Source organism: Protomyctophum parallelum (assembly GCF_964188405.1).
Source record: "Protomyctophum parallelum genome assembly, chromosome: 11".
In the NCBI taxonomy this organism is placed as follows: Eukaryota; Metazoa; Chordata; class Actinopteri; order Myctophiformes; family Myctophidae; genus Protomyctophum; species Protomyctophum parallelum.
Window position 1 is genome coordinate 25,563,862 of NC_139707.1, and position 17,184 is coordinate 25,581,045.

Here is a 17,184-nt window from a genome sequence, read left to right on the forward strand (position 1 = left end):
CCGGTGCCTGGCCGCCGCCGTTACGCTCGCCTCCTTCACTCTCTCCGTTGGCTCTCCTCTCGTTCGACTTGTTTTCTTTCAGCCCATGCCCCTATATTACCACGCGTCCACCTTTTTCACCTGGGAGTTGTAGTCTTCCACAGATCCCCCCCTCCCGCTACCAGCGGTGGGTTTTGAGGCTAGTAGTTTGATGATCCGCGCTATTGACAATGCTGAGGACAATATTTGAAGCAGAGTCTCCTTGCTCTCTGTCTCTGGCAGGTGGTCTGACCAGTAAGAAACAGCCACTGGAGCTCTTGAAACCAGCCACACTCAACCACCTTCCAACAGGTAGGTTACTGTGTGTGTGTGTGTGTGTGGGGGGGGGGGGGGGGTCCGCATAGTCTTACTCAAGGAAGACTCTAGAATGGAAAAAACACAGCATTATCGCTTTACTGGCTTGTTACACATGGCTCTATCGGTCTAGATTTTAATGAAGTGATGCATTGCATTATGTCAGTTTTCCACTGGCCAGATATGTAACGTCATGCAGGTGTTGACAGTGCATCCCTGTTTGGAAACTTAATGGATACTTTGAGTGCACTTGACAAGACATACTCATGTGTGTGTTGGGTGAAATAATGTCTTTGGGTTTCGCTGCTGGAGTGATTACACACCGCCAGCACTGCAGACTGGTGATTTGGTGACCGCTTGTTGGCATCGCTGCTGTGTACAGCAGCTTTAGAAAACACTGCGTAAACGCATGTGTGTCTGTGTATGTCTGTGCCCGCACGCACGCTCAAGTAATATGTGTGCAAACGCTTGCGGCTGCGCGTGTATGAGAAAGAGACAGGTAGCTTGCTATACTGTATATTTGCAATGCCGCAATAATTTCACAAGCTGATGTCACTTGCCATTTTTAGTACTTCGCTATCTTTTATTCATTAGATGACTTGTTGGTTGAGGAGGATCTTTGCACACACGCGCGTGCGTGCGTGCGTGTGTGTGTGTGTGCACACACGCACGTGTGCGTGAGTTTGACGCTGTCTTGTTGACAGGAACAGTGGAGCATCACACTAGTGGCGACATGATAGTCCCATGTGGCAGCGGGAAACGCTGACGCGGTGCCGATGACACCAGCACTGGTGGCCTAAACCTAAAGCTGTGGTCTGCTAATAGCATGTTTAACGGCCCCGCAGCTTCAACAAACATATACTACGCACACTCAGGTGCGCTTATCTGATGTGCGCACTCTCTCCTTCAACACGGACATGGATATTTTTAAACCATTTTTGACCAACATCAAATTACGCGCTGTGCTTTGACAGAATCGGTGGCAATCAAGACACTCATTGATGTGTAAAACAAGATGTGTCTAGAAAACATAAAAAGTATATATTTATATATATATATTAAAATAGTATTCATAATTCACAAAATGTGAAAAATATTCAGGGTTTTACGTCCTTGACCTATAGGCCACTTGTGTTGGCTCCCATAGCAACAGTTTGCTGGCTGTGATACCGATGTTGATGGCAGTGACCGGCCAGCCTCATTCACTCCTCCTGGAAGCTATCTTCTCACTTAACCTTGTTAGCTCCCCCATATGCTTGTTGTCTGTAACATTCTCACCCTGGTTGATGTTTAGTACTGCACAACATGGTATAGTATGGGGTTTAAGTGCTTAAGTAACAAGTAATACGTTTGATTAACTCAGCTGTGACAGGACAACACACCGGTATGGAGAAGCTAGAGAGAGACGCATGCACATACTGTACGTACGCCTGCACACACACACTCACACACGCACACGCACACGCACATGCACATGCACACGCACACGCACACGCACATGCACATGCACATGCACATGCACACGCACATGCACATGCACATGCACACTCCACATGAAATCCCTCACGCCACTTTTACGCAACTCGACTCAACTGCTAAAGGCAACTGAGAAAAAAGGTTAGCTTTTTGGCAAGCCATCAGTCACTAATTGTAACACATCTTAGAGAACGTGTGATAACTAGATGTGGTACATACTCTCCAGAAAGCATGGGGCAACACCTTCTATTAACATATTTCATGGGATGTGTTAGAAATGGTGAATTAGCTAGCCGTGCGTGCGTGCGTGCGTGCGTGAGTGCGCGCGCTAACTTGACACGTTACCGCAATATCCTACAGTATATGTCCTGATTCATACTGCTCGCCGCGAATAGCAGATCAGCTATTTTGGTGCGCACAACTAACTAACCGAGGCAAAAGGTTAGTGGTGAGAGCAGCGTTGGTTTGAGGCTGCTGCTCGTTTGGCCCATATGGGGCTGGCCAGCCCGAAGGCCATGAGCTCCAATTGCACAAGGGTCACTGTGTGTGTGTGTGTGTGTGTGTGTGTGTGTGTGTAGCACCCGCACTGTTGAGTCACAAGCCTGCAGTCAGACATGAGAAGAGTGTCGGAGTGATGTGACGGAGACATTAAGAGGAGGAGGACAGTGGAGGTGAAGATATGGAGAGTAGGAGGAGGACAGTGGAGGTGGTGGGGGGGAGAGGAGGTGAAGAGACAGATTTGCATGCATAAATTAAACCAGGTTGACTAAGTTCCGCCAGGGAGGCGTTGAGAAGAACCGTGTGTGTGTGTGTGTGTGTGTGTGTGTGTGTGTGTGTGTGTGTGTGTGTGTGTGTGTGTGTGTGTGTGTGTGTGTGTGTGTGTGTGTGTGTGTGTGTGTGTGTGTGTGTGTGTGTGTGTGTGTGTGTGTGTGTGTGTGTGTGTGTGTGTGTGTGTGTGTGTGTGTGTGTGTGTGCGTGCGCGTGCGCTAAACTGGGTTCATTCTTCCCCAGCCAAAACAGCTCTCCCACTCTGCACAAATTAGCGGCGGCCCACGCACTCACACATGGCAGAGAGAGCTGAGGATTCAGAATTGGAAAGAGAGATACGAGAGGAGAGGTGGTAAGGAGGAAGGAAGGTCTGTGCGAGGAGGACAACATGAAAAGAAAGGAGTGGAGGGATACAACGTGGAAACAACGTTTAGCGGGGTCAAAGTACTCAATTTGTTAAGTAAAAGTATAAATACTGCAATATAGAAAGACTCAGTTACAAGTAAAAGTCCGGAATTCAAAATTTACTTGAGTAAAAGTGCAAACGTATTGGCTTCAGAATGTAGGCCAAAGTAAAAGTACTCATTGTGCAGAATGTCCCATTCCACAAGTTCAAAATGTATGAAAAATATTTTGAAAAAGGAAAATAGCCGATCTACTGTACAAGCTCACAATGTCGTATCACAATGCATTGTGTTTATTTTTTATGCCTTTATTGATACAGTAGGGAACAGTAGCCAGACAGGAAAGGGGGAGAGATGGGGAGTGACACGTGGCAAAGGCCGTTGGACTCGGGAGTCGAACCCGCGGCACACCGTCCGGCTGGCTTGGTAGCCTAGGTTGAGCTAACCGTCTGGGAGATCTGCTATTTTCAAACAGCCAAAATATATATAGTGCTATAAGTGATTAATGTGTTTTGTATATGAAATCGTTCATTTCCCGTCAGTCATTCAGTCAATCAGTCAGTCAGTCACGCCCCAGATATGGTCATACCTCGTGACATCATGTGATGTCATCAATAGTAAGCCCATATATGGAGATCCCTGATGTCATCAATATTGGCCAGCATCTACATCTCACCTCAACCCTCAAACCCTTATATCTCCATATATGGAGCTGACCTGTTCTGACATTCCATAAGTGATCCTTCCCCATCCATCCTTCCTCTTCGATGTCTCCCTTTTGACTGATACCTGTCCATTTTAAACTCTAGACGGGCCAGCCCCAAAGTTATTAGTGCAACCGTGCCCGGCAGCCGGCGAAAACTAGAGTTCTCAACAGGCCCGAAATCTACCTGGGCCCTCATCAAACCCTGTACACTCAAGATACTGCCCCCGCTGCCACCCTTAGATCTCCATATATGGAGCTGACCTGTTCTGACATTCCATATGTTGATCTGACCTCATCAAATCCTGTACACTCAAGACACGCTCCATATATGGCCAGTACATAATTCATTCCATTATGTTGATCTGACCCCCCATGCCAAAGCGCCAGTGCTCGCCCAGCAGTATGCCGTCACCTAGGCGGATGCGTGCATGCAATCTCGCCCTTTAGAGCAAGGTCGCTTCTCGCCCTCATGATGTCTTACTGGTAATAATCAGAATTTAACTAAAGTTTTCAAATAAATGTAATGGAGTAAAAGTACAATATTTGCCTCTGGTAAAAAACTTCAACTTCAAAATGTACTTAAGTACAGTACTTAAGTAAATCTACTTAGTTACTTTCCACCACTGGTGGAGTGCGATGGCAAATGAGTGGTTAGGATGTATAGGCAGAGAGAGAGAGAGAGAAGGGGGCAGCAAATTGAGGAGAATAGGGCACGGATAAGTAGAAAAATAGAAGAGCGAGGAGATGCTCTCTATGCAAATGGGGAGCAGGTTCATTACCATTTCAAAACTGTGGAGCAGAGACGCACTCTGGACTATGTCAAATTCATTCATCCTCCTGTCTCGCTCTCTCTCACTCTCACATCTCACTCCGTCACCCCCTCCCCTTTTTCCACGGTATTAAATCTATGCACATTTGGGTTTTTTTCCCTTTTCTGTTCTCTCTCTCTCTCTCTCTCTCTCTCTCTCTTATATCTCCTCTACACGCGCCCTTCTTCCCATTCTGTCTTTCAGTGATAGCAGTGGTCATGACTCTGATTTCACGCCATGCCAGCCACACAGTGAAATCCTCAGTTTTTATTTAACTGAGACCCATATAGGGTCCAGTGACAGTCCACACTACACTGAGGATTTTACTGTGCAGAGAGACACGTTTCCTTTCTACTCTGCCATTTAAAAAATATATATATTTAAAAAAAATGCACAGACCACCATTTGATGACATTTAGCCTCCCAGACCGAAAACGTAGAATATTTAGTTATTGTTGGATAAGATTTTGTCCATGCTGTATTGATGCGGTACCGTAGGATAGATCAAAATACCAATTATTTTACATTCTCTAAATATGTAAACTTGTATATTAAGTAATGCATTTGTTTAACAATAATTTAACTCTTGAGAGTGTAGAATGGACCCTTTGGTTTCATTTTACATAAGAGTTAAATTATATATAGGTGCATTTGGTTACCGACTCTCCATTTAGCTGGGGATAACAACACAGAAGATGCCTTTTCCCAAACTTCTTGATTTGAGCTTCAGCATGTGTATCTTTTTTTCTTCCAGATTTCAATGTATGGCACATTGTTTGAAAGCTTACATTGTACATCTGAATAATCTGTAATCTGCTCTACTTGTGGTGGTGTCTGACTTTATTTAGTCTTTAGCGAAATAGTCTTCCTGCCCGTATATGTGGTGTTGTTGAGACTTCATGGTATCAGTAGGGTTGGCACAATTATTACGTAATCGTCTAATCGCAATTATTTGAGATAATCACAATTATTTTGTCATCATGATCGTGTCCATGTTGAAAAAATTTCATAGCGTACATAAAAAAGCAGAAGTAGCAGATCAACTATTTTCGTATAAAAATGATAAAACATTTATATTCATATTATGTTCCAGGCTTCAGTGCAAAAAACACAATTAAATTGTTAATCGCAATTTGTGTGACAATTAATCGTCAACTTAAATGTTTAATCGTGACAGCCCTAGGTATCAGTTGTTAGAGAGAGAGAATGAGGGGAAAGATGGTAGGGAGAAAGGGTGAAATGCAGATGGGGAGAGGGAGATGGGAGGGAAAGGGTTGAGTGTGTTCCAGAGAACACAGTCTCCTGGTCACCTTGACTCCTGGATGAGAGCTGTCTGTTGGCCAGACCCCCTGCTGTCATCCCCCCTACTCTGTGTGTGTGTGTGTGTGTGTGTGTGTGTGTGTGTGTGTGTGTGTGTGTGTGTGTGTGTGTGTGTGTGTGTGTGTGTGTGTGTGTGTGTGTGTGTGTGTGTGTGTGTGCGTGTGCGATAAAATGGATGCTTAGCCACATGAACCCTCCTGTCCCTATTCTGGGGTGAACATTCAGTGAAAGCAAGCAGATTTACAAACTCACAAATGGTTACATTGTGATGCGTTATGATCATGCTTTTCAGCTATACTTCCGGCAAAGGGATTTTTGTTTAGAGGGGAAAAAGGAGGAGACCAAGGGGGACCAGCAGCTAGCTACCCTTGTAGTGTGTGTGTGTGTGTGTGTGTGTGTGTGTGTGTGTGTGTGTGTGTGTGTGTGCACGCTTGGAATGGGACACACGGATCGAGGTAATAATCAACACAAGATTGGCTGAATGTGAGTGACATGAATGAATGTGAATGGACGTCTTTTCATCATACACATACTTTTGCATCCATCAACATCATCATCAAATACACCTGACTGTGGAATGGCAGAGCGGTTGGAATTTAACACCAGCCAAAAAGCAAGCTAAAGTGCTCCTGCCGCCACATTGGCAGGTAACCAATCAGCTGTCACTCAGAGGCATCGGACTATTCTAAAATAGGTGGCTGGCATGTTACGGAAAGCAGACTCCATCGACCTGCCAACACAACTCTCAGTTAGTTCAACAAAAGGCCTATACTCATCTTTGATGACTTTTTGCGTGTTTTATTGGATCGGTTTGAGATTCCGTCTGTTTAGCTCTCTGTTGCTAGGCAACACTCAGCTAGGCTATGGTCCGTCAGTAAAAAGGTTGCCCCTCGTCCAATGCCATATGAAATCTTTGAGATTGAGGTTTTTGATCAAAACACCGATGTTCGCGGCTCATAAATAAAGCATGGCTGCCTCGCGGTTACAATATCAACGTTTCTGGTGACTGATAAAGAGATTGCGGCTAAAATTAGTCTAGACGATTTTGCTTCCGGTTCATGGGTCGTGAATTTTGGGGTCTTCAAAATAAGGTATCCGGCTGAAAATACCACGACAGGGACGGGTCCTATACAGTACACTTAGTGCAAAATACGGTCTTCACCGTTAACAGGTCAATATTTACTCTCGTTCTGTATCCACACAACCAACCCCTCTCCTCCCAACATTTCCAGACCACCTGCCTGGCACACTTGTGCCCAGTCCAAGGAACCCATAACACCCTTGGGTCTGGGTGCCAGTCTCCCAGATGGCCCTCTCGGTTCCCACCCTGCGCCATCCCCCCACCCCAATCCCACCCTGGCATCAGTGCCCATGCCTGGTGCCAGCCTGGAGTGGGCAAGAGCTGTTAGGCAGCTGCTTCTATTCTGCTCACCGGCAGTAGGGCACATGTGCGTGCGTGCGTGTGTGTGTGTGTGTGTGTGTGTGTGTGTGTGTGCGCGCGTGTGCGTGCGTGCGTGCGTGCGCACACACACACACACACACACACACACACACAGGTTTGAACTTATGATGAACTATAGACTTTCTTTCTCCTTGATTTTTCACCACCTGTCTTTCTTCTCACGTCTTCTGTTCTTTTGCTACTGTACCGTCCTTTTTACTAATTCATCTTTTCACCATTTTCCTCCTAATTTAGTAATCATGCCAGCCCTACTCACAGTTCTTGTTAGTCAGGGGAGGGGGTTGACTACCCTATGAAATACACACTGCTGCTTCTTTTCAACTGACAGTGAAGAGTTTCACCTGGAGGGCGCAAGGCAAGGCAATTTTATAGCACCTTTCATACACAAGGCAATTGAAAGTGCTTTACAGAATAAAAACAAATACAGAGTGCAACAGTGCACTTCAAAAATGAACAAAGATAAATACTGTAAGATAAAGGAGCATATAAATTAGAACAAATACTCCCACCTTTGATTAAAAGCCCAGGCAAGACCTAGCTGTTATTAAACATCATTAGGATAGGCAATATAGGATAGGCAATGTTAAATAAATATGTTTTTAAATTAGAATTAAAAACAGCTATGGTTAGGGATTTCCTATTGTAACCTGGACTATTATTCCAGGATTGTGGTGCATATAGTGAAATGCTGCTTCCCCATGTTTTGTTCCAACTATGGGGTGTTAAAATTTTAATCTGAGTCTAGGACAACACCAAGATCTCTCACCTGATTCAAGGTTCAAGGAGATTACACTCTGTCTCTGATTCTGTGATCCAAAAACAATTATCTCAGTTTTAACAGTTCTACTGCGTAACCCCGCTATTTGTGTCTGTGCTGCGTAAGTACGCTAAACCCGCTATTTGTTTAATGTGTTTAAAAAGAAAGAAGAAAGAGCGGTTTTGTTGCGGACCTGGTGACAAGGCCATTACGTTATGATGGCGAAACCGGAAATCAAGCAATGCTCTGGGCTGCTAGGGCTTCTGGAAAAATGAGTTCAATGCAATTGAACAGGAAGTTTGTTTGTACTACAACATGCTGTGAAGGCTGTGTTTCGGCATGTTTTTCTCTTCCATAACAAACCATGGGACTATTTTCCGCCGGATCTTCGTCGATCAAAGCTGCAAATACTTTGGCGTATGCTCCAAAGGTAATAGATCAATCCTGGCAGCCTAGATAGGATGGATAGAATAATCTAAGGCCCCGAAAGTGTTAATTGTGTGCTCTAGGCTCTAGAGCACACCCCTAGTGGCTCCTTGTATCATTACAAAAGAATCGATGAAAATGTATAATAATTTTTTCACATTTCTTTTTCATTTATAGTTTCTGTAGGCCAAACGTGACAAACATTCTTAAGTTTTCCAATTTTGTAAAAATGTGTAGAATAAATATTCATTTTCAACAGATAATGTCAACAAAAAATTGCGTCATAGCATGCGCCACACTCGGCGTCGCGCCAGCCAGGTGTCTATTATAAACAAACCGGTGGGTGTGAGAGGCTTTCTACGCTACTACGGCTAGGGAGCAAAAGAAAGATAGCCGACTAAAAACTGAGGATTTAACAGTTTGTGGACAGAGGCTTTTGCCTTCACACCAATGCAGATTGACTGCCTGTAATGTTTAATCTGCAGTGAAAAGCTATCAAACAACAAAAAAAGTTAAGTTGAAAGACATTTCCAGGGAAAGCTAAATTTGCACCTGACCACCCAGCTGGAAATGAGAGAGTGCTGTTGCAGAACTGCTGAAGAAAGTAGAAGAGAGCAAACAATCTTATAAAAAGTGGATCGCATCTTCAAACTCCACCCACTGCTGCTAGTTTCGTTGCAACCCGGGAAATAATAAAGCTTGGCAAGCCACATTATAATGAGTAAAACAAAATTGCGGCTTGAATGTATTTTTAGTCGAAAATGGCTCTTTCAACATCTTGGGTTGCCGACCCCAGTCCTAGGGGAAGCATATATAGATTAAATAGGAGGGGTGAAGAAGTGTTTTGTCATTAAAACAGTTTTACTGCCAGGAATGGTTTACTCCAGGTTACTGTCGCTGCGATATACGACTTTTGTTTTATGTGTTTAATCCGCCGTATTGTAATAATTAAAAAGAAACTCCGTCTTTGCTGCGGAGCTGGAGACGAGAAGGTTTTGTTTTGATGACGAAACCGGAAATCAACACATGCTGTGGGCTGCTAGGGCTTCTGGGAAATTGAGGCCAATGCAAATGAACGGGGTACAACGCCTCATGGAGGAGGGTCTTGTGGGGCCGTCTTGCGGCGCACCAAGATGGTGGGTGGTGCGATCGTTCATAACAAGCGGAGCAACCTTTTTTCGCCGGATTTTCACGGATCAAAAGCCCAAATAATTCAGCATATGCTCTAAAGGTAATACAACAATCTCGGCAGTGAATGGGGGTTGATTAAAATGCGGGTTACACGTTTAAAACAGTCAAACTGTTATAATTAAATTGCACCATACATACCATGTTGTTTCTGAACGTCTGTGGTAGTGATAAGATGGCCGATTGGCCGTGTTTGACACTGAGGACTAAGCTTTAAATAGCTTTAAAAAAGGTAGGCGGTCTCAAACCGGTCAAACGGCATGGAGCGTGAGCAGGAAGTGATAAGAGTCAAAACACTTATTCCCCAGAACAACAACAGATGGAAAGAAAAAAAAAATGCAGAAGAGATCTAGTGTTTACCGGCCGTTTGGTTATAGGAACGCTCAGCAGGGTGTTTTTCTTTTTTTTGCTAATTTCCCAATGAACAATGGATCATCATCAGCCAGCATGCACAATAGCAGCACCCTGACTCTGTTTGACCAGAATGGAACAGAGGAACCTTCATTAGTATCATCGGTAACACCTGTGAAGGAAGTAGAGAAGGGGTGCAAGTTCTTTCCAAAATTACAAAATTGCACACACAAAATTAGTGTGTGCATAGAGCCCAATATAAAAACAAAATGTCATGAGGAATATCTAAAGAATATTTTTCTTTTTTTGTTCAACCACAGCCTTTTCTGGACCAAAGTGATACAGCAAATTATACAAAAACAAACTTCTCAAGACTGAAAGGGTTTTAAAAGGAAGGAAACAAAGTGTGCCACTGCCTAATTATATCAATTCACACAGACATAGCCTGGGGTGATGGCCTTCAACACACACACACACACACACACACACACACACACACACACACACACACACACACACACACACACAAACACACACACTGTCCAGTCTGCTGAACTCTAGTGAGTACTCAGTGCTGCGTTGAGAGCCAGACTTGTTTTGGTCTTCCAGCAGAGCAGGCAATGTCCTAACCTACATCACCGCCATTATCCTGACTGTGTGTCTGTGTGTGTGTGTGTGTGTGTGTGTGTGTGTGTGTGTGTGTGTGGGGGACAGAAATCCCCATTTTGACCATGTTAGCAGGTTATGAATTTTGTATAGCCTATCGTCTGTGTTTTGCCTTGCTTTCTGTCTGTCTATGACTGGCTGGCTGACTGTGTGGCTTGGTGCTCCAACAGCTGAATGTCTAGAAAGTTGTTGTGTGTTTTCATCCCTATACAACGTGTATGTTTATAATACATGAATACATATGGTAATACATTGGACAGGTTTTCCCACTTCAATGTCACTCGAACTAAACCACTGTCAGCGTCATTCCTTTTTTAGGCAGGCCAATTGTTATGAGAAGAAAAATGATCTACAAGTTTGCATTTGTGTCGTGAACTAAATTGGCTTTTTTGGTGAACCGGACATGAGGTTGATCAGCCCACCGCCGACTCTTAACCCTTTCCCAGGTTCTTCCCACAAGGCCAGTTGTTAATGCAGATGCTGGCTTTGTAAAGGCTTTTAAAAGCCAAAGCATGGCCATATGGATCCTGCAGATGCTTCTGGAAACCATTTATTATGGATGACCCACTTCAGGGTCCGGACCTTTAGCATCCAGCACACCGAGGCTTTTTGCTATAGCTCCTCTGGCCAGTATCGTAACAACACCACTGTTGTGACCAGAGGCCAGGCTCCTCTAGTCCGGGAAGAGGAGTTCATTTACAGCCTAATGGCTGGAGGCTGGCGTTCACCATGGGGCTATACTTCACCGCAGATTCATTTGTCAAAAGCAGAAGAGCACAGTTTGCTCTGTGCTGCCGGCAGTGCAGTTGTTTCTTCATGGTGTGAACTTGTGAAAAATCTGACTTGTCTCAGGTGGCGTGGTGGGCATATTATCCCCCCTTTTTGCTTGGTCATAAAATGCACACTGACAACATTGACTGTTCACAGTTTTAAAAGGTTGATACATGTGGAGAATACGGTTTCCAGCTCATTATACCATCCTTGAAGTAGCATCATCATCATAGCACTAAGTAACCAGTAATCTCTGGTGATGTGTGGGGTACCCCCTGGACGCCGGTACCTGCCACTCAGCTGCCCACAGTCTCCCACAACCGCACAATACAGCGAGAATGATTCAAACCGTGGAGCTGCATTTAAACCAGAAAATAGGAAATAGTAAGAATTCTTAAGACCTGTCGAGGCTGTCCTGTATCGCCCACAATTATTTATGAAGCTCTTTTTGTTTGGCCTCTCACTATCTCCAGTCTCTGTATTCACTGTCCACAAAGAGAGTTGGCGAGTCTTGCTTTAGTGCTCAGGGTCACGGCTGTGACCTGTGTGATGCTAAGTACATGGGGAGCACTGGTGAGCTGACATCCCCTAGCCTATAAGCTCAGTTTAGCATCGCTAACAGCTAATGGCTCTCTGTCTGCTACAGAGTACAGACCCTGTAGACGAGGCTGGATGCGAAGCATTTCCATTGAGACAGAGAGAGACAGAGTGTGTGTGTGTGTGTGTGTGTGTGTGTGTGTGTACTGGTGTAAAATATGAATGAATGGAGGCTCTCCGGTGGCACCGAGGGCCCGCAGTGTTTGCTTTCTTTTCTTAGCCCGTCTTCCCTCGTCTCATTTTTTAACAAGGTGTTTTGAAGTGTTGATGTTTTTAGGTCCTGTTCAGAGCCAGGAGGAGCCGATTGTTGTGTCCTGTGTCTTTGTAGACTCGGAGCTTGTTATCACTGGACCACATGTGTCTGACACACACACACACACGCACGCAGTGCACGCATGCATGTGCGCAAACACACTACTGGGAGCCTCAGGCCATATATCTCTGGGCAAAAAACACCTAACTCTAAAATATTAATTTTTCAGGAAATGAAAAATATTCTTTTTTTCAGGAAATGAAGAAAACCTTATATTATTATTATTTTTTTTGTTTAAGATATTTCTTTGCGGCTTACGCCTTTTATTGATTTTTGAAGGGACAGACAGTAGGCTGACAGGAAACGGGAGAGAGATGGGGGGATGACATGCAGTAAAGGCCGTGTCGGGTCCGGGAGTCGAACCCGCGGCACACTGCGACTGGATCACCAGTCCGGTGCCCAGACCGTTACGCTACGGCCTGGGCCACCTTATATTCTTTTAAAACAAAGCAATACTCCCTCATCAAAGTTGGTATTGTGACTTTGCTTACTTTACTTACTAATCCTCTTCGTCCCGGTTGGGGCATAAGGCCGATCCTCTTCGTCCCGGTTGGGGCACGAGGCCGCAATCATACACTGCCACTGAATCCTGTCGTGCTTTGGCCTCCTGTGCTTCGTCCCAGGAAAGACCCATCTTCTATTGTCAATTACGTCTGTCTGTCTGTCTGTCTGTCTAGAATAGATCTTACCGTAATTACACGGTAAGATGTCCCAACGAAATGCGAGAGTATTTGACATTGAGTTTCTCTCCAAATTGAATTTTGTCGCCAGAAACGTTTACATGACGGGAGCGATGCGAGACAAAGTCTGACATCCGAACTTTGGATGACTTGTAAAGTTGTAAAGATCCCATAGTTGGTGGTGACGGAGGCGTTGCATAGCAACCGGACCAATGTTAAAAGTTGCTTGGGGCTCAACCACTTCAGCCACTGAGGACCACTGAGTACCACTGAGCCATGGCCCAGGCCGAACCTCTGTGTCTTGAGCATGCACTGTATACCTGATGAGGTTTTAAGCGGAGTCCTTTCCTTTCTGGCTTTGGTAGAAATAAGGGTTAGTGTTCAGACGTATTGTTGATTACCTTACCTTTGGCCATTACCTGGCCAATCACTTATGTTACATCCAATCGCCTACCCAGCGCCATAGCAGTTTACTGAATGTCTGATGTTGTCTTGTGTTGCACCGTTTGCATTACGTGTATTGCTCTCGTCAATTCCACTAAGGAGGCTTACGCTGATCAGGTAACAAGACAAAGGAGGAGGCGAGAGAGAGGTAGAGGGAGGAAAATAAATGAGCATTGGAAAAACAAAACCACACATTTTGGTGGCTTAGCATCTGTGTGTGGGTTTTAAGTATTTCAAGTGTTGTTTTTATTTGTCTCACTGTTGAATACAGCGTATTTGTTGTTTAGGAAAACATATATGCTCACATGTGACGGAAAACTATTTCGCAGCACAGCAACAACTGCCCTTTTTCACGAAACTAAAATCTTCTTATTTTTTATTATTATTATCTGTACTGGTAGTTTTCCAGTCATTCACAGCACAAGGGGAGGGGGAACATGGAGAGACAGAAAGGGAGATGGAGGGGGACAGAGAGAGGGTAATGAGAAACAAGAAGAGAAAAATAGAGGGGGGTTGCAGGGAAAGTGAGTGTGTATTATAAATAACCCAAATCAATAATAAATGACACTGTATCTCACATATTTGGAGTCGGGCCTGGAGTTCTCTGGGGGAATGGATGGAAAAAGCATGGCTCCCCCCCCCTAGCCTCGTCCTCCCCCATCCCCTTGTCAGAGAGAGGAGAGGGGGGGGGGGGGGCTTAAGAGGCAGTGAGAACGAGAGATGTCCTTTTTTCACTTCTCCTGAGCAGAGAGGGGGCTCCTGGTTACTTGGAGTGTGTGTGTGTGTGTGTGTGTGTGTGCACGCACATACCGAGGTGGACGCCGTGCCATTACTTATTCATCAGTCCCCGTCTGCCTGGCTGCAACGCTGTATACCTCGGCACGACTCGCAATCATTACGCCGCATGCATTATTTAACACACACACACACACACAGTCACGCACACACGCACGCAGACGTACACACACACACACACACACACACACACAGGCTGATGCAGATATAGCTGCATGCAGTTCTCTATCTCAGATATACATATTTATCGCCTTGTGTAGGCTATGTCTTGTGTGTGCCCATACTGTATGTGCACACATGTTGTATACACACTTATGGTCTTCCTCGCCCTTGTGCTGGAAGAGCCAACTATCAATATTTTAGTCTTGCTGCAATGTCCTCAGCAGTAAAATCAACATGTATTCTTGTATCACTTCCATTGAAGTGGCCTCAGGGAGGGAAAAACCATTGGAGGTTCATTATTCCCTTTTTATTACCAACCATTATCTCTCCAACATTTCCCCTGTCGGGACGGAACGAAGTCTGAACGCACGTTTTATTTGTTTTTCTTTTGTCGTGGGCTTCCAAGTTCCTACTGTAGGTTGGTGGTAAAGTATCAATATTGCACTGTAGAAATACGGAATTAAACATTTACTTGAGTAAAAGTACAAAAGTATTTGCACCAAATGTACTTAAAGTACCAAAGTACTTTTCAGAATGTCTCATTTCAAAATTTCAAATGTCTAAAAACGTTTGAAAATGCCAGATCTACAAGCTCACAATGCGTTGCATCGGCTATTTTCAAATGGCCGGAATGTAGTAGTTGATGGGGAAAGATTGGACTCTCAGTTTTGACTGTGACCTGTTAAAGTGTTAGTTCAGATTTTTGTTGTATAGCTGTAGGAAATACTTGCCATTAATATAGTCATTGCAAAGGTATTAATTGATTGCCTGATTCCAGTGGTGGGACTTCTGGTCTGGTTTTGGTGAATATTGAGTAGTTCCGGTCATTTGATGGGGGGCACTGGGGGCCACGCATTAAAAATAAATGAATCCACAAAACTAATTTGTAATGTTGACCTATTTCTATACCATAGCACAACTTTGGCTCAACTTTGACCCCTCTGTGTTTGTGCTGCTGCTGGCGTAGTGATACTGGACACAAAAATATTGTTCCCATGTGACAGAGGGGTCAAAGTTGAACGACAGTTAAACTATATGTTTGAAATAGGTCAACAATACAAATTATACTAGTTTTGTGGATCAATTTATGACCGGAACTAATTCATATTCACCAAAACCAGACCAGAACTCCCACCATGGGACTCAGGTAACAAATGTATACCTTTGCAACCTCTTATATGGCATGTATTCCCTACAGCTTTAAATCCAAAAAGTTTATTGGTTTTAGTTTTAGATAAACATGCAGAATCACCTCAAATTTCAAACATTGTTTTATTGTGTATTATAATACTGGTATATGAAAAATGCAGCTCTTTGTGTGTTTTTTTTTGGGGGGGGGGGGTTTCTTGTTGTCTTTCTGTTTGTTTTCAGTGTGTGCTGTTTTTATTTTTTCTCTCAATAAAAATGAAGTGAAAAAAATACCTTTTGCCAAAAAAGCAAGCAACAAACATCTCAAACAATTTAAGCAGATCTAGTAATAAGCTTAGATCATTTGTGTTTTACAGGTGCACGGGGTGCTATAGCCTGAGTGTATTTGATTTGTTTATTTTGTATACACACAGACACAAATAGGTGTGGATAACCTACAGTTGTATTATGTGTTTCAACAATACTGCCCTTACAAAGCCAAAGTCCAGTAACTATGGAAATTTGTTTTGGCTGATTTTGGGTTAAAAATTGTGAATTTGTTCTTGAGGTAATTGTTTGTTCCCCAAATCACGAAGGCTATTTTGACCGGGATACACAAATAAGTCGTCCAAAAACGTAGTTAGTGCACCATTGTAATGTAAGGATCAACATATGGAATGTCAGAACAGGTCAGCTCCATATACGGAGATCTAAGGGTTTGAGGTTTGAGGTCAGATGTCGAGTTGCTGGCCAATATTGATGAATTCAGGGTCCCCACTCCCCATCCCTTTAACTAGACAACACTTTGCGTCACTGCTTGCTTTCATCGTGTGCATTTGGTGTGCATATTATTGGATTACCTACATTTTTGAGGATCAAATATATTATGCGTTAATTGCGACTGTAAGTCACACATAATTCATAAGACATGGAATACTAAATGAGGGCAAAGATAGAGCAAAGAAAAATATACGGTAAAGCTCCTTCAGGGATGTTGTTGGGGTAGGAAGATATTTGATATGTACATTTATTGAACAGAGATAAGTTTTTCTGAATTTGTTCATTGTGCCATATTCCCCTCCCTCATTATAGATAGGGTGAGGTCACTGCTGACCTCTGTCATAAGCCCAAACCACACCAAAGGGTCGCCATGCAACTCCTTGCAACCAAACGGTTGCGAGTAGATGCATGGCATGTTTATAGCAGACTTGACCATTTGGTGTTGTTTTGGCTTTCTGTAGGCCTACTGTACTTTTAGCTTTTTAATGGATCCTATGTTAGTAAAGCCTGATACAAGTATCAAACTCCCCAAATCCACCAGAATACATCTACTTTGTTAGTATTTAAGCAGTCCGGGTCGGGCCCAGTAGCCCAGTGGCCTTTGGCTGTTATCAGTGTATGAAGCGGAGCTGAGCCATTGACGTCATCTAAGGTACATCACACACAGATAACACAGACTTTATCGGGGCCAGGTGTGTGTGGGTGTGTGTTGTGTGAACAAACAAGACTGCCTGCTGGAAGTAAAAATAGCACTGTGTGTGTGTGTGTGTGTGTGTGTGTGTGTGTGTGTGTGTGTGTGTGTGTGTGTGTGTGTGTGTGTGTGTGTGTGTGTGTGTGTGTGTGTGTGT

General features: G+C 44.0%; 1 protein-coding gene across 1 annotated transcript in view; it reads left to right on the forward strand.

Annotated features, from left to right (window-relative positions):
* Positions 1-209: 209 nt before the first annotated feature.
* The window catches only part of hdac4 (histone deacetylase 4), a gene marked incomplete at its 5' end in the record, with an annotated part of 136,698 nt that continues 119,723 nt past the window's right edge, over positions 210-17,184 (forward strand). The window contains one exon of the mRNA XM_083776737.1: positions 210-330. Within this exon, the coding sequence (XP_083632863.1) occupies positions 210-330 (121 nt within the window). The remainder of the gene's footprint in view (positions 331-17,184) is intronic.